The sequence below is a fragment of the Neofelis nebulosa genome, chromosome 2 (assembly GCF_028018385.1).
Source record: "Neofelis nebulosa isolate mNeoNeb1 chromosome 2, mNeoNeb1.pri, whole genome shotgun sequence".
NCBI classification, from domain to species: domain Eukaryota; kingdom Metazoa; phylum Chordata; class Mammalia; order Carnivora; family Felidae; genus Neofelis; species Neofelis nebulosa.
The window spans coordinates 79,994,611-80,016,326 of record NC_080783.1 but is presented as its reverse complement, the minus strand read 5'-3'; the positions used below and the strand labels follow the sequence as shown (position 1 = coordinate 80,016,326).

Genomic DNA, 21,716 nt, shown 5'->3' with positions numbered 1-21,716 from the left:
AAACTAAATGTACTGTCTACATTTCTCCTAGTTGTGTGTGTATATAGAGAAAGTCTTTAAACTCGATGTATTTTGTCACTTTAAAATTGTAATTAAAGTGTCCTTATTAACATATCGTTGGTATTCACCAGTATTACTTGACTCAAGGTATATATGTTTATGTACTTTTTTAAAGACCAATATTAAGACAAGCCAAACAGAAATTTCTGCTCCTCTTGCCTGGTTTGGAAAATGTTGAATTTATGGAGGAATCCAGTGGCCCATACTCAGATGGAGTAAGTTGGGATTTTTTTTATTTCTCAGTGTTGTTCATTTATTCCATTTTTGTGTAATTTTTTAAAAGACAAAAACCTAGGGATACCTGAGTGGCTCAGTCAGTTGAGCGTCCAGCTTTGGCTCCCATCATGATCTCGCGGTTTGTGAGTTCAAGCCCCGCGTTGGGCTCTGTGCTGACAGTTTGGAGCCTGGAGCCTGTTTCAGATTCTGTGTCTCCTTCTCTCTCTGCCCCTCCCCCACTCATGCTCGCTCGCTCTCTCTCTCTGCCAAAATTAAACATTAAAAAAAATTTTTTTTTTTTTAAAGACAAAAACCTAAAGTATGTTGCTGACTTAAGTAAAACTTGAACATAAGAACATCATAATACAGGATTTTTGTATAACCTCAGTTGTCTGGCTTGAATACTTTTTTTTTTTAATCTGAGTGTAACTGACATACAATATTGTGTTTCAGGTATACGTCTTGGTGATTTGATATTTTTATGCATCATGAAACAATCTTCATGATAAGTCTAGTTATCATCTGTCCTGCAAAGTTATGACAGTATTATTAACTATTCCCTGTGCCATACATCACATCCCTATGATTTATTTATTTTTATATGTTTATTTTGAGAAAGAGTGTGGGTGGGGGGGAGTAGAGGGAGAGAGAAAATCCCAAGTGGAGAGCCTGACGTGGGGTTTGATCTCATGAACTTTGAGATCCTGACCTGAGCCGAAATCAAGAGTCAGATGCCTAACTAACTGAGCCACCCGATTGCTCTGATTCGTGTATTTTATAATGGGAAGTTTGTACCTCTTAATCCCCTTTGCCTGTTTCATTTGCTCCCACCTGATCCCTGCTCTGGTGTCCAGCAGTTTGTTTCCTGTCTTTGAGTTTTTCTGTGTTGTTTGTTCATGTTATATTTTAGATTGTACCTATTAGTGAAATCATACAGTATTTGGCTTTGTCTGAGATTTTACTTAGCATAATATTCTCTAGGTTAATCCATGTTGTCACAAAGGGCAAGATTTCATTCCTTTTTATGTTTGATATTTCATCATGTGTATATATCTTCTTCTTTTTTTTTTTTTTTTGGTATATATATCTTCTTTATCCGTTTATCCATTTATTTTTCATTGATCACTTAGGTTATTTCCATATCTTGGTTATTGTAAATAATGCTGCAGTGAAGTTGAGGGTGCACATCTCTTCAAATTGGTGTTTTTGTTTTCTTTGGACAAATACCCAGAAGTAAAATTGCTGGATTGTATGGTAGTTCTATTTTTAATTTCTTGAGGAACCTCCATACTGTGTTTTATAGTGGCTGTACTAATTTACATTCCACCAATAGTGCAAGGGTTCGCCTTTGTCCACACTTTGCCAACACGTGTTATTTTTTGTCTTTTCCATTAATAGTCACTTTTACTGGTGTGAGGTGATATCTCATGTTTTGTTTGCATTTCCTTGATAATTAGTGATGTTGAGCATTTTCTCATGTGCCTGTTGGCTATCTGTATATCTTTGGAAAAATACCTATTCAAGTCCTCTACCCATTTTTTATTTGGGATTTTTAAAAATATTAAGTTGTTTACTAACCCCTTATCAGAAGTATGATTTGCAAATATCTTCTTCCATACAGTAGGTTGCCTTTTCATTTTGCTGATGCTTTCCTTCATTGTGCAAAAGATTTTCCATTCGATGGAATTTCATTTATTTTAGCTTTTGTTGCCCGTTGACCTGAAATACTTTTATGATTTAAGGGCATTAAATTTCACCATAGATTCTCATGTAAATAGTCTGGTTTTTGTTCATTAATTATCTTTTTTGAACTATGGCATTTCATATATATTCCTTTGCAAATGTTGTAATTATTATAATACATGGTTAAGTGTTACTTCAGATAAACCAAAATAATAATTATTGGTCCATGTCTAAGCAAGAGCTACCCTTCATTTTTCTCAGTTCTTTCCATCAAATCCCTCATTCCTTCTGTCAGAAAAACACATATTTGTTGTCACACACCCACTTGAAACCAGGGTACTTTGGCCAGTAACAATTACTGTCTGAGGATCAAGGAGTAAAGACATGGGTACTGCATGTCCACAAGGTACCACATTCTTAGACAACTTTGTTTCTATTCAGCAACAACAGATGGAGTCTAGCTGTTCTTTGTTTAGAACCCGTAAGAGAAAAGTTAATGGCCAACTGAGTACTCTAGTGTTAGTTCTTGGCCTATCATGTATACCTTATTGGTTGTATGATGTTTAAAGTTTCATGGCTGTGATTTTTCTTCTTAGAAATATTTTCAGTAATTGGAAGGGTCTTTGAGTCCAGTAGTTTGATTCATTTTAAGTGTTTATATGATGTATCTTATTCTTAGAATTTGTAAAATTCTCAAAGCATTCAGATTTTATAAAATTTCTAAAAATGGTGCACAAGAGCTGTGTAGGTTAGAAATGTCAAATCTGTTTGATGTTGAATTATACGATGGCTCTTTTCTTTGACATGACTTTAATAAGTTTGAATAATGAGAAAGAATTTTAATATTTGAAATGAGCATTTATTACACTAGAATTTTCAAAGCATGAAAAGGAGAAGTAGAGCATTTGTACTTTTTAGCAGTTTTAATTTTGGGGCGCTTGGATGGCTCAGTTGAGCTTCTGACTTCAGCTCAAGTCACGATCTCATGGTTTGTGGGTTTGAGTCCTGTGTTGGGCTCTGTGCTGACAGCTCAGAGCCTGAAGCCTGCTTCATATTCTGTGTCTCCCTCTCTCTCTGCCCCTTCCCCACTTGGCACGTGCACACTCACTCTCAAAAGCGTTAAAAATTTTTTTAATTGTTTTATTTTTAATAAAACAGACAGAGAATTCACAGTTAAATATGAAGATAAGTGGCATGGAAAGAAAATCAAGTGGAAAAAGAGATTCTTTTTTGGCACAAACAAAGGATGTGAAAGAAAATATGAAACCACCAGGCCAAGTATGTTTTTCCAAAATTTATTTAATAGAACTTTTAGACTATATGGTAGCTTGAGAATGTATAACTTCTAATTGGAAGAAAAAGCTACTAAAGGCTAAATAAAAGGATTAAAGAAGAATTAGAGAGTTTGGTTTAAAAGAACTTAGGATAGCATGGAAATCTAGAAACTTTGGGAGATGATTCATTCTTCCTGAGGTTTAAGTCTGTTTAATATGTAGCATCCATTAAGTATAGTTAATTCAGGCACCTATCCATTAAGTGTGGTTAATCCATTAAGTTCCTTGAAATGGAATCAACTATAGGTATGAATAATTATAGAATAGGTAGCATCAGAGACTGTTTTAGAACTTCTGGTAAAAGAGAACACAGAGGTAAGACATCTAAATCTAAAACTCATAATCTTAACTAGTTGCCAGTCAACTGATCTTCAGACAATAATTGTCTCTTCCGTGACTTCCAATAAGGATATTCTGGAGTCTTGAAACCATGGCCTTTGGCAAAATGAAAGAATGTTATGTTTTAAGGAATGACTCCAATACAGTCAGGTAGCAACTATGATATAGAATGAAAACAATTGCATTGAAAAATAGTAAAAGTAACAGTAGCAGTGTTCTTGGTCTGTAGTGCATATTTTTTTGGCAACTTTGACTTAACTTGACTAGTTTATGCTTCAGCTTGAGAGCTGGTGATACACTCTCTTGCCAAACCATTTGATTTTCATATGTTGTCCTGAAAACCATATTTGCCTGTGCTTTGTTGGTAACTTGCCTACTTTTTAAAAAGGTGTAATAATTTTTACTTTCCGAATTTTTTTTAGAGGTAGAATGAAAGCGAGCGACATTGTACTAATTATTAACCAAGGATATCATATAGATTTGAATTTCAAACTTCTTAGTCATTATTGAAGACCTTTTCTAGAGGGCTAGAAGAGAGATTGGTACGTTTGCTTTTTTAAAATTTGCAGTTGAAATTAGAGTCGCCTTCTCCAAAAACAAAGAGTGAAATGCCTTTGGAAGAAGAAAAGTCTGTCGACTTTGTGTTTATACCTTCCGAAGGAAAAGAAGCAAAGGAAAGAATACTAACTGAACATCAGAAAGAAGTACTCAAAACAAAGAGGTTTGTAGTCTTTTTATCTTGAATTAGATATTCTGTATTCACATTTAGATGTCGTGCAGCAATTATAACTTTCTGCTTAGAACTGAGGTACTGTATGTATAATCTGTATTTTAATGCCAGAAAAGATGTGCCATACATGGTTGCATTTCATAATGCATATGGTAACTTAGTTATGTACCAAATATTTCTGAATTCAGAGGTGAATCATTAATGGAGGTAGTGTTGGAGGAGAGGATAGGGAAGATGATTTCATGGAAAATAAGCATCTAAGCCTTGATTTTATATTGTTCTTAAAAGACAATTAGATGTACAGTTTTAAGTTTAATTTCTAATTGTAGAAATGTCGCATTTTGAAGTTACTTATGTAAGATCTTTTTTAGGTGCGATATTCCTGCCATGTATAATAACCTGGATGTTTCACAGGATACTTTGTTTTCTCAGTATACTCCTGAAGAGTCTTTGTAAGTATGGAAGATGTTGAAGTAACTGGTTTTCTAATTTTTAATTAAAAGTAATTTATGGGCAGCTGGGTGGCTCAGTTAATTGTCTGACTCTGATTTTGGCTCAGGTCATGATCTCACGGCTCGTTGTTTTGAGCCCCACATCGAGCTCTGAGCTGACACCAGGGATCCTGCTTGGGATTCTGTCTCTCCCTGACTTTCTGCCTCTCCCCTACTCTCTTTCTCTCTCTCTAAAAAGAATAAATAAAATTTTTAAAAACAGTATTTTAATTTGCACATTTTTATTTCAGGGAAGTTCCTACTTTAACTGAAAAATCAAAGGAAGATTCCAAGGTGATATTTAAGGTATATTTGGTATTTCATATTTTAGGGGTTTTTAGAATTACCATTCCATTATGAAGTCTTGTGTATTAATTTTAAGATGTATTGCATAATCTCAACTCTTATTGGCAGACTTTGGCAGAATTGTAGTCATTGTATTTGTGGGTATTTGTGTGTTTAAAATAAATATATTTGGCTTTTTAAAATATTTATAATTAGAAACACAAATTAACGGGTGGCTACCACCACCTTTGGAATATTTGCAAAATATTGAAAGTCAAGTGTTACCTTTTGAGTTACTGAAGTTTTATACTAAGATATCCCCACAAAGTCAGACTTATTTGCAGACTAATCTATATATGTGTGTGCTTTTCTGTGCAGGAGGAACAAATGGAGAGTGACATTGTCATTCCTCAAGATGTCACAGAAAACTGTGGTATGGATGAACATCCTGAAAAGGGTTCCCTTTCAAATAATGAGAGTGGTTCTATTGAAGAAACCAGCGCAGACATACTGAGCAGTAATAATGATGCCAGAAAGAAAGCTTTAATTTCATCAACGAAAACACCAACTGAATGTGCATCTAGTGCAGAAAATACTTTTGGTGTCAACAGTAGCTCAGTTTCTAATGTCATCATTTCTGGAACTCCCCCACAGCCTACAAGTCGGAGGCAAACTTTTATTACTTTGGAGAAGTTTGATGGTTCAGAAAATAGACCTTTTAGTCCATCTCCCTTAAATAATATGTCATCAACTGTTACAGTGAAAAATAACCAGGAAAACATGAGTAAAACAGATATTCCATCAAAAACAAAGAAAAGAGAAATAGCTCTTGTAAAATCTGACTCTGAAAAAATAGTGCATGGAATTAAGAGATCAAGCCGAAAGTCGAGTAAAGGTGAACAAACTGGGAATAAAAGGTCTAAGCTCTTAATGAGATCTGAGCAGGAGAAAAATACTCAGGAATCTGTTGATGGAATGGTAGCCTTAGAAAATAACCAACCTGGTTTGCTTAATCAGACAGAATGTATGTTCGATAATAACCATACTCATCTCTCTGAATCTGCAATGGAGTATGAGGATATGGTGCTTAAACCAACAATAGAAAATGCAGTGTTATTAGAAAACAGTACTGTAGAAGACAAAACATTAGGAATTAATTTAGAATCCAAAGAAAATACACCCCCAACTGTAACACCAGCAGATCAAATAGTAGATGACGATAGTACTGTTCAGATAACTCCAAGCCAAAAAACCCTTAGACGATCGTCAAGGCGACGTTCAGAAATAGCAGAGCCCACCACTGACAGCCAAGAGAAAGAAAATAATCAAAAAAAAGAGAGACGTAAAGAAGAAGAAAAACCTCTTCAGAAGAGCCCATTGCAAGTAAAAGATGACTTGTTACTTAAGCAAAAACTGATTTCTGAACAAACTGTGCAGGAAAATGTAGAGAAAGGAACTAACTTACATGAGAAGACTTTTGGGGAAACCAGCACTAATGCTGAAATTGATGAAAGTAAAAGAAAGCTAGATCTTGAGAATATTAAATCTGAGGGCGACGGTGCTCAGGACATTGCAGAAAAGTCCTCTGAAAAACCAGTCAGTGGACGAACACGGTATCAAACAAGAAGAGCATCCCAAGGTTTACTATCCAGCATTGAAAACTCAGAATCTGATAGTTCTGAGGCAAAAGAAGAAGGTTCTAAAAAGAAGAGATCTGGAAAATGGAAAAACAAAAGCAGCGATAGTGTTGACATTGAAGATCAAGAAGAGAAAGTGGTAAAACAAGAATGTATAAACATTGAAAACCAGACACTTGATTGTAAAGCAAATTCTGACGTAGACAGAGACATAAAGTCTCAGATTTGTGAACAAAAAGATGAGAGTAGTGTAACTCTTGAAGATTCTACAGTATCTTCAGATTTATTGCAGGTTTCTGATGACGTATCAAATACTTATGAGGGAAAAATCAAAACCAACAAGTGTGCAGAATATTCTTTTTCAAACCCATCAGTGCCAGAATCAAATCTCAGGACTAGAAATGCCAGTAAGAGATTACAAAAACGAGATTCTGTAGAAAATAACAGTGTGGGAGAATCTTCAAAAATAGGGACATCAGACATTTCTTTGCTTTCTGAAAAATCTTCTCAAACACTTGAATGCCAGCATAAGAGAAGTAGGAGGGTAAGGCGATCTAAAAGTTGTGAGTGCTGTGGAGAAAAATCACAACCTCAGGAAAAGTCACTCATTGGGTTAAAGAATATGGAAAATTACGATGTAAAGGTCACTGAAACAAAAAAGACAGACATGCAAACAGCTGTACCTGTATCAGAAACTTCTAAAGTTAATCTGTACTCGGAGGTAAAACTTTCAGATGAGCATCATGCTGTGAATTTTCATTTGGGTCTCAAGGAGGAGAATGATACTGTTAATGATTCGTTAGTCATATCTGAGACTGAGTTCAAAGAAGATACTGTCCAAAACCCTCTTCCTTCCGAAGTAGTGAATTTTGAACAAGAAACTTGTGATACGAATTCTGCAGAAGCAACATCTCTTGAGAGCCAAGGGCCGTCCAATAAAAAATGTAAAACTGTTGGCCCATCTTTAGATGATTCCAGAGATAATTCACTGGAATATTCTACTTTGGAGATTAACAAAGAAAAGCCAGAGGCTGTCCTGGAGAAGGAACTAACAATAGAGAACATTGCCAGTGTTGAAACAAATGCATGTGAAGCTGAAGCAATGTTTAATCCAGAAGTAGTAGAAGCTGTTGAATTGGATACAGAAAGTGATCAATCTGAAGCAGGCTTATCTGAACAAAAGGATGCCAAAACTGTTGTTTTTGAAGAAGAGGTAATGGAGATAAACAGTGAAAGATGTGATAACTCTGAAGCAGAGGCAGCTGAAGAACCGAATGCCGAAGAAACAGTAACTAAAGAATTTAATTCTGGTATTGGTTATTCTGATCATACCACACCTGTAAAAGTGAGTGCTCAGGCAGAGGTACCTGAACAAACAGCAGTTGGGGAATTAGATGAAGGAAGTGATGAATCTAGTCCAAACTCATCTGAAGAAATGAATGCTAAAATGGAAAATTATGAAGAGACAGTGATTAGTGAGGTAAGTGCTGAAGCTGACCAAGTCAGTGAAACAGAGGATGGGGACTTGACGACTAAAATATCTACTAAGCTTGTACAGGCCAATACAGAGACATTGACTATGGGAATCGACAGCTTTGTTTTCAACACCCTTGAGATAAGTATTGAAGAAGGAAAGGTGGACTCTAATAAAACTGAAGCAAATATTGAACTTAGTAAGTCTGAAGAAACAACATTAGATGACAATCAAATGGTAGAAGGGAATGATGAAATTTTACAAGAAGTTCACCATACTTCAGAGAAAGTGGAGGAAACCTCACAGTCTCTGACATCTGAAACAGCCATCTCCGAACTAATAACAGAAGACAATAATGCATCTCCTCAAAAATTAAGGGAACTTGATCCTTTACTTCTGTCAGCAAATGGCAGTCCTAGTGGCATGCAGACACGCTGTGTCTGGTCTCCTTTGGCTTCTCCATCCACCAGCATTTTAAAGAGAGGATTAAAAAGACCACATGAAGATGAGATATCGTCACCTGTTCACAAGGTAGGGGAATTGAGGTTGAATATTAATTAGCCCATATTTACTTTGAGTATTTTGGTCATACAGTGACACCTGTTGAATGACAGAATATTAGGCCACTTATTTTGAATGTTTACCAAGGTGACTAGGGAAAAGGGCAGGCAGAAGGAAAAGTGTTGATAAAAGGGGACTTAGATCTGTCTTTACTTGAGGACACTGAAGATTTTCAGCCATGTACATTTTTCACCTTTTGCAGAATTGGTGAGGATTTCTCATAATTTTTTTGTTTGTTTTGTTCATAACATGAGGAAGCATTTAGAAATGGTGGTAAAACAGCTTTAGTTAGCATTTACTGTGTGGTAGGATATTGTATGGTCTGTTTCACATTGAAGTGTTTATATAAACTCATTTCCAGACCTTACAACGAAAAAGTCTCAGGCTGTGCCTTTATCAATTTCTGGATGGGATTGCATTTCTAATTTTATTTCCCCATCTTCACTAAAGTCACTCCTTTAGTTTGTGAAAATCGATTATCTGTGTATCTGATTTAGCTCCTGACCCTATAACTTACACATAGTTTGTTGATTGAATAAATTAAAAAAGGAAAAGTTACACATGCTTACATAGCTGAGCTTGTCCTCTGCTTACCAAAGGAGTTCTGAAAAGGTATGATGTGAGCATTCTTTAACTATAAAATTGAATCTGCCATTTACTGCAGAATATGTGTGTTTATATATACAAACATGCTTTATAGACCTAAGATATACTTAATTTTGCCTTTAGCAAGGACATTGTGAAGACTTCTCAAATACACCAAAAATTCTTACACTGACAGTTCAGTTTTTTGGTTTTGTTTTGCTTTGCTTTTATTTTGAGGCTGTGTGTGTATGTGTGTGTGTGTGGGTGTGTGTTTTGTAAGTATCTTAAGTTTAATTAAGTTGTCCATAGAAGTCTTTGAAAAGTATGAAGATAGAATGCTTTTTCTTCAGTATAATTTATTTTTCTTCTGTATATATATTTTAGATTGGTGATAAAAGTTAACTAGTTATGTTTTGCTTGATAGTACCTCATATTTAATTTTTATGTAGGCAACAGTAAGACATTGTAGTTTCCTATAGCAAATACATACAGAATCTGCCCATTCTTGGGCACACATGTGTGTGTGTGTGTGTGTGTGTGTGTGTGTATGGATTTCTCATGATAGTTTTTTTGTTTTGCTCATAACGTGACGAAGATATATATATATATATATATATATATATATATAGTTAATGGCATAAATGCTCTATTGTGTATTTATATCAAATAGCTGAATGAATGAACACATCATAAGAGTTTAGTAGAAGCTAAAATGACTTCATGCTGGGACTAAGAAAGACAAAAATTGCCACTCAGTTGCTGTGATTCTGGTATCCTCAAAGAGTTTAGAACAGAGGTTAGTAAGATACACCAGAGCCCAGTTAGTACCATTTCTACCTCTTTACCTTATTTTTTTTAAGTTACTGTAGTAAGCCTACAAAGTGAGTAGAATTTGATGATACAATTTCAACTGCTGCATACAATTTCATTGTTTCTGCCACTGTCCCTGTTTCAGTCTTTGTTGGTATATATATATGTAGAGACTATTTAGAACATGGATGATTGGAATGATCTGTGGTATTAAGTAATATCTATGAAAGCAGCCATTAAGAAAAACTACAGCAATGTGCAGTTGGCTTCTGCTGAAGTAAATTAAGCTTCTAAACCCACATTCTATTTCAGGGAGGCCTGATAATGAGAATTTATGGTGTGAATTTTTTTTAACTTTATGTTAAATAAAAACATGACCTGTGTTTTCAGGTTCGCCGTGTCTCCTTTGCAGATCCAATATACCAAGCAGGATTGGCAGATGACATTGATAGGCGATGCTCTATTGTTAGATCCCATTCTTCAAATAATTCTCCCACAGTAAAAAGTGTTAAAACTTCACTTACACAATCTAAGGTAAGCTGTAGGCTTTGAAATATGCATATATGTATGCAGGCAGAGAAATGAGTTAAGTATAATTTGTCTTAAAAATAGTAAAGAACAAAACTTCTTTGGTTTGGATGTATTGTTTTGTCTGTGACATGGTAAGCAAACACGAAGAATGGGAAGAGACAGTAAGACAGCAAGTAATTGATTAGGTAATAGTTGATTACATTTTTTCATTTTCTCAAAATTTTAGGAAATTACTGCAATCTAAGTAATAAAATTATAAAATTAGAGTTTCTAGGGTTCTGAGTGAGTTTTTTTTTTTCTCTTCTTTCTTCTGTCTAGCATAATGCCACTTCAACCAAAGGATTTCTGTCCTCAGGATCACGTAGCCCTAAATTTAAGAGCTCAAAGAAGTGTTTAGTAAGAAGTGCTTTAGTTTTCATGCAACTTTATTTTTCATGTTCAGTCAGGTGACCTCTGTTTAACGGCTTTTGAAATTTATTCTAAGATTACAGAAATGGCTAAAGAACCTGTGCCGTGTCCAGCAGAAAGTGTTTACCCAGCTTTGGTGAACTGTGTGGCTCCAGTTGATATCATTTTACCTCAGATTACATCAAATATATGGTAAGGAGTTATTTATACTGGTCTAATACTTCAAGATGCCACTTGTTTAAGAGGAAAAGTTAAATGAGGTTCTCCTATTTAGAACTGATTTACATGCACTTTCACACATTTTATTTTAAAAATAAAAATTTATCTGGGAAGATGAGGCAGATAGGGCAATCAGAGAAGCATCTATCATAATTAACTAATGTCTAAGATAATTGTGCTCAGTATTTGCCAGGTGCTATGCTGAACTCTTTGCATATGTTCTTATTTAATCCTAATTATAAGTCCCATAAGGAGTATATTTATTATTTTCCACTTTATAAGATGAAGTTTACAAAAGTTAATCCACCAAAGTCAGGTAGCCATTAAATCATAATGTAGGTGAAATCTGACTGACACACATTGGGTTTAGTCTCTGTCCACTGCTATTGCTTAAGCTGGACAAACATGTCAAATTCAAATTTTGTTTTAACTTAAATGTACATGTGGCTATCCTCAGAGTGGGTTAAGTGTGCCTGTATAAATGCAGTTATGATTGAGCATAAGTCAGGAAATTCAACTGGATAGGCCATCACAAATAGAATAACTATAGAGTTGCCTGGTTGGCTTAGTCAGTTAAGTGTCTGACTTTGGCTTATGTCATGATCTCAAGGTTTAGAGCCCCACATCAGGCTCTGTGCTGACAGCTCAGAGCCTGGAGCCTACTTCAGCTTCTGTGTGTGTGTGTGTGTGTGTGTGTGTGTCTGCCCCTTCCCCATTTGAGCTCTGTCTCTCAAAAATAAACAAACTTTGGGGCGCCTGGGTGGCTCAGTCTGTTAAGCATCTGACTTCAGCTCAGGTCATGATCTCATGGTTCATGAGGTCAAGCTTTGCATTGGGCTCTGTGCTAACAATGCAGAGCCTGCTTGGGATTCTCTCTCTGTCTCTTCCCCTTCCCCCACTCGTGCTCTTTCAAAATAAATAAGTAAACTTTAAAAGATAAGTAAACATTAAAAAATAGCTATAAAACTATATGATGACATATTTCTCCTTTTTCTCTTACCTCTTTAGGGCAAGAGGACTGGGACAGCTCATTAGAGCTAAGAATATAAAAACAATTGGTGATTTGAGTACTCTTACAGCATCTGAAATAAAAACTCTTCCTATCCGTTCTCCAAAAGTGTCCAATGTAAAAAAGGCTCTCAGAGTTTATCATGAGCAACAGGTAAACTTCAATGTTAATAAATCATGTATAGATAAATGATTTAGCAATACAATTACAGAAGTTTGTACTGTTGCTTAAAAACTCATTTTATGTCACCTCCCCTCCACCCCCCCCACCCCCCGCCCCCAGGTAAGAATAACTTAGAAGGTCACTTTATAATTTTATAGACAAAGTTGGCTTCTTGAGTTTGTATACTGTCTTTGTGTAATGCATCTCTTCTTCAGTTCTCCTACCCCCTTGTCTCATTCGTTTCCACCAAATTCGTGATTGTGGTTCTGTGGCTGCTATTCCTAAAACCTGGTCGTTCAAATCTAAACATTGTAATAAAAATCTTGCAAATTTGTAGTCAACAGTACTTTGGTCTTGATATCCAAGACAACTGGGACTAATTTTTCTTGCTCTTATCAACTTTCTGCACATATTTTGGCTTATAGACATTTTTGAAGATTCTCCACCCCCCCCCCCCCCGCCTGCCAATAATATATACAGAAGATTCTGTATATTATTTCAGAAGGATTTAGATTGTACTGAAACCCATTCAGAGACCCTTTATGTGTCCATTGAGATTATGCAAAATTGTGAATAAATGGGGGGGGGGAGATGTTAAGATTGAAAAACCAGTGTTTATGTTAGAATTTCTGAGACTGCACCTTACTACTGAAGACTTCTATTTTCTTGAAAGTCTTTGATTGAAAGATTATTTGTGATCTTTAAAAACCTGTTAAAAAAAAAAACACAAAGACTATATTAGTAATTTTCAGTCTCAAAGATCAGGAGCTCAGTGTCTGAAGTATACTCAGTGGTCTGTGGGTCCTGGGATTTGTCTCTGAAAATTAACATTTTTTAAAAGTGGTTTTATTGAAATACATTGATATACTGTAAGGCCCATCCAGACCACACAATTGATTTTTAGTATATTCACAGAGTTACACAGTTGTCACCATGATCTAATTTTAGAGCATGTATTACCTCCCCAGAATGAAATCCTGTGTAGCCCTTAGCAATCACTCCTCATTCTCACCCCCCCCCCCCCCCCAACTGATTTTTTTTCTCTATAGACTTGCCTGTTGTGGGCATTTCACAAAACTGGGTTCATGAAACCTGTGGTCTTTTGTGACTGGCTTCCTTGAGCATAATGTTTTCAAAGTTCACATGTATCAGTATTTCATTCTTCTTTATGGCTAAATAATATTCTATTGTATGAAAATATAAAATATTCATATAAATTCTGTATGTTATTTAAAGTTTAGAAATCTCTTCCTTGGGTTTTCTTTTCCCATGCTTCTAAACTTGGGAAATATAATGTAATTTTCTTGGCTATCATGGATTTCTCTTAAGTCCATTAGAAAATATGAATTCCTAATCAGCTCTTTGAGAAAACACTTTGTAATCCTGTTTTTTGTGTCGTTAGTAAAACATAGTTTCTTAGCAGTATTATTAGCTAAGTTAATAGTCATGTGATAGGCTGGGAAACATACTATGTCAGATTTTTTTCCAGCTTTAGTGTTTTTTAGTCGTTTTAAAAACAACTTTCCAATTTGTTGATTTTGTTTTTTTTTTTACTGGCCTGAATGTATAATCAAGGTAAAGTCTCGTGGACTAGAAGAGATACCAGTTTTTGATATTTCTGAAAAAACAATAAATGGAATACAAACTAAATCTCTCCCTTCTGATGAAGAAAGACTTGCCTCAGGTATATTTTAACAAAGTGGGACAATTTTATTTATAGGATCAGCTAACTTGAAGAAATACTGTTATGGTTCTAGTTTTAATTTGACCATGCTCTGTTAATTTGACCAGTTTTTGTGTTGTTGTTGTGCTAGTGGCCAGGTGCATGAGAAAGCAACTGATTTGACTTCAAGTATGCCTAGTTGTTTTTATCTAATTGTTAATTGCTATTCCATCAAGGTCTTAAATAGGGATATAAAGTAAACATTGTGTTTCAGTTACGCTGCTAATAAAAATGAAATTGCCTGACCATTTCTTTAATGGCACAGAACAAACTATGGTAGATATTTCTGTTGGCCTTTTCCTTTTGAGGAGCAGGGATATAGCCTGCACTCCCAACTTAAATCCTAGGTACTTAAACTTTGTATTAACGTAAAAAGAGATATATACAACTTAATTTTTATCTCGGATAAATTGTGCTTTTTTTCTTTTTCTTTTTAGATTTAATTGATCCTGTTGCTTTAGAAACTTCATTACCTAAAAATCTTATGGCACAGATTAGTGCACTTGCTGTTCAACTGGATTCAGAAGATCTCCATAATTATTCAGGAAGCCAGCTGTTTGAAATGCATGAGAAACTTGGTAGCATGGCAAACTCAATAATAAAAAATTTGCAGTCACGCTGGAGGTCACCAGCCCATGAAAATTCCATTTAGTATCTTAAGAGAAAATTGAAGGTTGTTTTTTTTAACATCACTGGATTTTTTTGATTCATAAAATAAGTTCTGAAATACAGCACAGTTTCAGTCTGACTGTTTGCAAAGTTGATATTTCAAACCCTGAAGGGCTGTGACTTATTACGTAAGTTCAGTTTGTAAGTTCATATGTAAAATTTTTGTTCATACAACATTTTCTTGGCTGCTATGCATAGCTTTTTGAAAAATTTAAATACCTTGCTGAAACCTGAAAAGCAAAAACTAGAAACAAAAGCATTTTATTTTACACGTCTTAAACTCCTGTATATTCTGATGAAATGTTCATGTAAAATACGTTATTTTAAGTAAAATTGAACATTTCTATTTGAATTTTTGCTGAACTGGTAAAACTGTTTATACTTTTTTTTTTTTTTTTTAATTTATATTTGTTGTGCCTGAGGTTTAAGAAATTTGTTCTTTGTAGAACACCTCAAAGGAGATGCAGAAGAATTGAAATGTTTTTTCGCAGATGTCAATTTTGGACACATTTCAAAAAAAATACCAAAAGTTGCAACTTTTGGGGTTAATATATTAAAGCTGAATTTACTAAAATTCCATTCATTTGCATTAGCAAATATTTGTGCAACAGCATTGGTGAAAATTTAGTCGTTGGAGACCTACCCCATTCATTTTAAAATGCATGACTATTTGTACATTATGTATAGATTTAAATGTTTTTAATTTATAAATTTCAGCCTTTGTTAATGGCATGAATTTTCCTGCAGCTACTTGTGAATACCTTTGTTTAATAGAAACCTATTTTGTATATATTAAATTCTGAGAGATCAGTATGGACAGTTAGAAGTGATTTGTGGGCTTGCTGCAGATGATTGTAGGATTCTGTATCTACAAATACAAATAGTTTTGTACTTAGTAGTCTTAGTGAAAACATGAGTTTATTTTCTAAAGTAACCAGAATGAGTTATAGAAATGAGAAAGTGTTACATAAGAACTTTGCTATTCATACCTATACTGTTTTTGTTTTTTTTTTTTGGAAGGAGGGTGTCCACCACTAGAAAACGTGCTTCATCACATTTCTTTTTAGTGGAGAGTTAGTATGACTATTTTTGTTACAACTTGGACTATAAGAAATCTAGACTTTATCTGCTCTTTTCACCTATACCTAAAGCAAACTTGGAAGAAATTTGAAATTGTTCTTTTGAAATATGTATGTTTTGCATAGTTTAAAAGAATAGGGTGTATATAATTAAAACGTTTGTAAATTTTACCACCTAGTATTAGTGCCTGACTTCCCACATTTGTTTCGTCTCTTCACAGTGAGAATATCTCATTTGCTCTCTGAATAGAATGAGTGAGTGACCTCAGTTTCATCCTTTATTCAGAACTTAACCAGATTGAAAAGGCACACATTATTCAGCAAGTTACAGCAAGTTTAATCCTTGTGTCTAGTTAATTCTTATAATACTCAGAAGGGGACCACCAGTCAGCCAGCAAAGTTGGTGTCAATTTCATAATTATAAAATAGTAGTTTATATCGTCTCTCTTCTTTTTATAGTAAAGAGGCACGTAAGTTTTTTTAGTTAACAGATGTAAGAAGGTGTGTGTGTGTATGTGTTTGTTTGGAGAGTTAAAATTGGCTTATTTCTTACTGTGTCTTAATGTTTGTGTTAACTGGTTGGTGAAATGAGTTCTAGGGAACATGAACAGTATAGCAGAAAATGTGACTAAAATGATTATCATTTACTTAAATCGCTGAATTTGATACAAGCACAGCTATTAATTTTCAAATGTTACAGTTGCACAAGGATGTATTTTAAAATGTTTTTTGAAGGCAGAAACCAGCTTTCTAAATCTTCATTCCTGATATAGTTGTAAGTGTATATTTGAGGCACCTTAATTTTAATATTCTTGCCTTAAATGTTTCTGCACATTTTCCCCTGAATGATTCCTGAATAGCAAAAAGTATTAACACTCCTTGATCAGTTTCAGTGTGTTGTTTCACTATTAAAATAACATCAGTTTTCCAGCTATTTTCTAAGGGTTAATAAAACAAATGGCAAATATTAGTAAGAGAATCTAAATGTGATTTCTTATTTTATGCATTTATGAAAAGAATCTGGTTGCTTGCAGAAGCATAGTACAATTTATGTTCCAAATGGACTTTGTATAGTGGATTTAAATTTTCAGCATTGCAGTGAGCCCATTCTCAAAATGCTGTGACATTTGAACAAGTTTGAAAGCCATTGTTGAATGGTATGGAGCTTTTGTTCTAATTCCATATTGTCTAAGATGAATCGGGTTTTACACCTTGAAAGTAGTCAGGGATTCTGTTATATTTTAAGAACCATAAAAATGTCAAGCAATTTGGATTATGTTTTGCCTAAAATAAAAGTGGCAGGGCAAGAAACAAAATTAGGGGGAAAATGGGAGAGGGGTGGGTCTGTGTGTGTGTGTGTGTGTGTGTGTAAAATTTACAATTAGCATTTTTCTAAAAAATTAAAAAATTTTTTAATTAAAATAATTAAAAATAAGTGCCATTTAGAAAACCTTTCTTGGAATTTAACAGAAAATGTGAGTCAGAGGGGTCACATTTTCCCTTAATGCCATTCTTTTCCAACTTGACTTTACAACCCAGTAAGAAGGGCCTAGTTTCCCTCTTAACATTCTTTGTTATTGATTTTCAGGGAGATACTTTGCAGCTGGGCTAGGAGGTCATAAAATAGCAGCTATTGAAAATATTACGATTTTGGTGGAAGGGAGAGAGCTGTTTGCTCAACAGCACAACCCATGTCTGTTTTATTCCTAAGCCATCAGAAAGGTTATGTACATTGTATACAAACATTAAAGTTTTGACTTTTAACAGTGCTTCTCAAATTTGGCCTGTATGTATGAAAATGCAGATTATGATTCAGCAGTTCTGGGCTTGAGGCCTGATAGTTCATGGCCAAAAATTTCCACATGATCCATACAAATGCTCATGTCTGTGGGTAGGCCTAAGATGCTTCAGGCTGCGAATTAGGTGATAATAACTCAAGCAGGTTTAAATCCCAGGAATTGTTGCTACAAAAGATAAAGATTAGTATTTTTTAAAATAATTTTTTTTCAGATTTATGTTTGGGGGTACAGACTGGTCTTGAAGCCTTCAAATTAAAGTTCAAAGTTTTTTCAAGAGTTAAAGGTAGAATTTTGCCTCATTTGGAGCCTTTTTTAAATATGGAAGATTTACGGTATTGGAGAGATTTATGTTTTTAAGTAGGCAGTTCTATATTTCATATTGTAAAGAACCTTACTAAGCAGATTAGACGATTTGAACCTTTTTCATTAGTGTATGTGGATTATTTTCTCATTTTTCTAATATAAAAGTAAAATTTCAAATATTAGGAATGTATTTAGTCTCTAAATCTTGCCTTCTAAGTTATGGGGCTTCATATTTTACTAATAAACATTGAAAACAGACTACCCCTAATTAAGATTAACTTGGCAGTAAAGTTAGCAGTACCAAAATAAGTCCTAAAAGATGTGAGTTGTCATTTTACTAAAGACTTCTGGTTACTTTGCCATTACATTGTTGACAGTTTGTGTCATCTTAAAATGGTGTTTGAAAAACAAATAATTTTTCCCAAAAAATGAGTTTCTCTGGGCATTATGTTGTGTTTCCCTAACATATTTTAAATGCTTTTTGTGTGGATTGCACTCCTTCAGAGCACTTAAGAAAATGTAGCCAGAAGTTAGGTAATGGGTTTTTAAAATTGATGTATCAAAATTTGTTGATTTTTTTTTTTTTTTAATCTGTAAAATAAATCTAGGCTTTGGTTTGCAATGGTCCAGTTGATGATAATGTCTGTTATATGCCAGCCTTTGTATATTGCTTTTTTTTTTTTTAATTTTTTTTAAATGTTCATTTATTTTTGAGAGAGAGAGAGAGCACAAGCAGGGAAGGGCAGAGAGAGACACACACAGAATCCAAAGTAGGCTCCAGGCTCTGTCAGCACAGAGCCCGATATGGGGCTCAAACTCATGAACTCTGAGATTGTGACCTAAGCCAAAGTCAGACACTTAACTGAGCCACCCAGGTGCCCCTGTATATTGCTTTTTGAAAGTATGTATTAAAATCTGAGTCACGAGGATTTGAAGATCCTTAGATATTTAAGAGTAGAATTGAGTATTCACTCAGTTCTTTAATAGAATGTTAAATTTTATAACATGGTCTTAACCATTTTTTTCTTTAAATACCAAAGAATATTTAAAACCAAACATGAAGTGCCAAGCTCTAAATGCTTACTTTCTTGAAGTATACCATTAGAAGAAAAGATAATCTCTCCCTTTACCTGAGAGTATAAGATTGAAGGCAATATTTTAAATTGATATCACATGGAATAAGAGAAGTATATAGCCTTTTAGTATAGGAACAGTCCTATATACTTTGAAAATAGCTGGTAGTTATCTTATATCCTATACACATAGTACCAGAACTGGTACTAATAAATACCCTGAATAATTGTTTGAGATCTACATTATTTATGGGTTACTCATCTGGCTCGGTCACTGGTAGAGCATGCAACTCCTGAGCTCAGGGTTGTGGGTTCGAGCCCTATGTTGGGTGTACAGATAACTTAAACATAAAATCTTAAAATATATATATACGTTATCTAATATTCTGCCCCCCAAAACAGTAGATAAAACGACTTCCAACAATAGGCAGAATCATTCCTTAAATGAATAAATTGGGTATAACTAGGAAGTTCACTTTCAAAATAAAGTCATGGAATGGAAAATGGAATATTGTGTAATAGCTGTTTTGATAATTGAGTAATTAGATATCTAAAGAAATTTTTATTTTTGTAGAATGGGAATTTTCTAAAAGAAGAATGAAATTAACAAAGAATTTGAGTGTAGAAACTGAAAGATGTCAGTCCTAACCTAGTAAGTTTTTATGAACAGGTCAAAAAACTATAGCCTGCCACCTGTTTTTTATACTTCCTGAGAGGTAGGAATAGTTTGTACATTTTCTAAAAGGTTGGAAAAGAAAAAAGTAATATTTTGTGACACATGAAAGATGAAATTAAAATTTCAGTGCCAGTAATAAGGTTTTATTGGGACACAGCCATGTTTATCTACATACTGTCTTTGGCTGCCTTCCTGCTGCAACAGCAGATTGGAGTAATGTGACAGACTGTATGGCCTATTAACACCTAATGTTCACATATTTGGCCCTTTTGCATAAAGTTTACTGTTCCCTGGTACAAAGGGTATGTTTGTTCATATGTGGCACGTAAGTCCATTTGGTCATTTGCTTCTAAATGGCAAAACGGGGATCTTGCTTCTTTAAATCCTTAATTTATTGTTGTTACTTAGATTTTACAAAAATGTGTTCTCCTGATTCCACTTATATCTTAACAATATTGCTCAAATACATATATACTAGGAGGTACTGGTACTTTTTATGTATACTTTTTCCCTCCTATTTAAACTCAAATTATAGTTCTATGTTTTCCATGGATGTTGAGGGGCATTGATGTGAGGGAAAGGCATCTGACATTCAGTGGTTCTGTCATTCCTGTGAAATAAATTGGGAGTTTAGGGAGTTTGCTTTCTGTGTTGGTGAGGAATTAATGCTTTCAATCTATCTTAACACTACCTCCTGTGGATAGACTTGACTAAATGCACTTAGACTGAAAGAAGCCAAATCAGTCATTTATTAGCCTATGATAATTTTTGTTCCCACCACTTGATAAACTCGAAGAGAACTTAGTTTTACATTGAAAATATTTATATTTGATAAGTCAAATGACTTAAGTTGAAATTTCACAGAAGTACCTGTTCATCACTCAATTAACTGCACTAGTATTTGGGAAATAAGGATGTAGTCAGTATTATTTGTATAATGCTTTATACAGTGTTTGAAGCAGGTAGACCAATATTAAAAGTTTATTTTCAGGTTCATTATGATCGGATTCAAGGAGGGAGAATCTCTGTCTTATCCACCATAAAACTTTTCATGATCTATTGAGAGCTGTTATCACTTGCCAATTGAAACTGGATATTGAAACATTTTTAAAGAAATGCACTTTAATCTGAAATAAAACTATAAAAACTAAGCAATTCTGGCACTGTTTTTGTTTTGTTTTTGCTTTGAAATTCATAAGATTAGCATAATCAACATACATAAAGTGAACACTGTCCCTCCAGAAACACATGAGCTATTCATATTTTATGGCCTATCATAGCCTTAGAAGAGGTTCTTTTTCTTGTCCTAGTTTTATAGGTTTCACACTTCTAGATAACATATCTATATTAAAATTGAATAGACTTAATGATACTGAAAAATACTGTATTAGTTTACTATGGCTGCTATAACAGAGTCACAAACGGAGTGGCTTAAACAACAGAAATTTATTGTCTCACAGTTCTGGAAGCTCGAAGCCTTGAGACCAGTTGTTGGCAGGGTTGGTTTTTTTGGTTTTTTCTAAGGGCTGTGAGGAAGACCTCCGTGCTTCTCTAGCTTCTGGTGCTTTCCTAGCAATATTTGGATTGGCATGTAGATAGCTTTGCTCTGATCTCCACTTTCATCTTCACCTGGTGTCTCCATGCGTGTGTATTTGTCCAGACTTCTTTTATAGACATCAGTTCTGTTGGTTCTGAGCTCACTTCATTTTAACTACTGACTTTTGCAGGGACCCTAGTCATAAATAAGGTCACATTCTGAGGCACTAGGGGTTAGGAGTTGTGGAAACCTGAAGAACCCATAACGTGAATTTCACAAGAGTAGCCCTGAATAATAGTACCATGAGCACTGGTTATCAGGGG

The 21,716-nt window shown here is 34.5% G+C and overlaps 1 protein-coding gene across 7 annotated transcripts in view; it reads left to right on the top strand.

Annotated features, from left to right (window-relative positions):
- RIF1 (replication timing regulatory factor 1) overlaps positions 1-21,007 on the top strand; it is a 74,592-nt gene extending 53,585 nt beyond the window's left edge. For 4 of the 7 annotated variants that reach the window (XM_058715309.1, XM_058715307.1, XM_058715308.1 and 1 more), the window contains 12 exons: positions 176-275; positions 3,118-3,237; positions 4,202-4,353; positions 4,734-4,814; positions 5,105-5,159; positions 5,517-8,780; positions 10,596-10,739; positions 11,055-11,132; positions 11,221-11,336; positions 12,372-12,525; positions 14,110-14,218; positions 14,695-21,007. In XM_058715309.1, the coding sequence (XP_058571292.1) occupies positions 176-275; positions 3,118-3,237; positions 4,202-4,353; positions 4,734-4,814; positions 5,105-5,159; positions 5,517-8,780; positions 10,596-10,739; positions 11,055-11,132; positions 11,221-11,336; positions 12,372-12,525; positions 14,110-14,218; positions 14,695-14,909 (4,588 nt within the window). In that variant the 3' untranslated portion in view covers positions 14,910-21,007. Of the gene's footprint in view, positions 1-175; positions 276-3,117; positions 3,238-4,201; positions 4,354-4,733; positions 4,815-5,104; positions 5,160-5,516; positions 8,781-10,595; positions 10,740-11,054; positions 11,133-11,220; positions 11,337-12,371; positions 12,646-14,109; positions 14,219-14,694 lie in introns of those variants that run through there. The other 3 variants (XR_009257532.1, XM_058715310.1, XM_058715311.1) reach the window with 3 other exon arrangements.
- Positions 21,008-21,716: the final 709 nt, after the last annotated feature.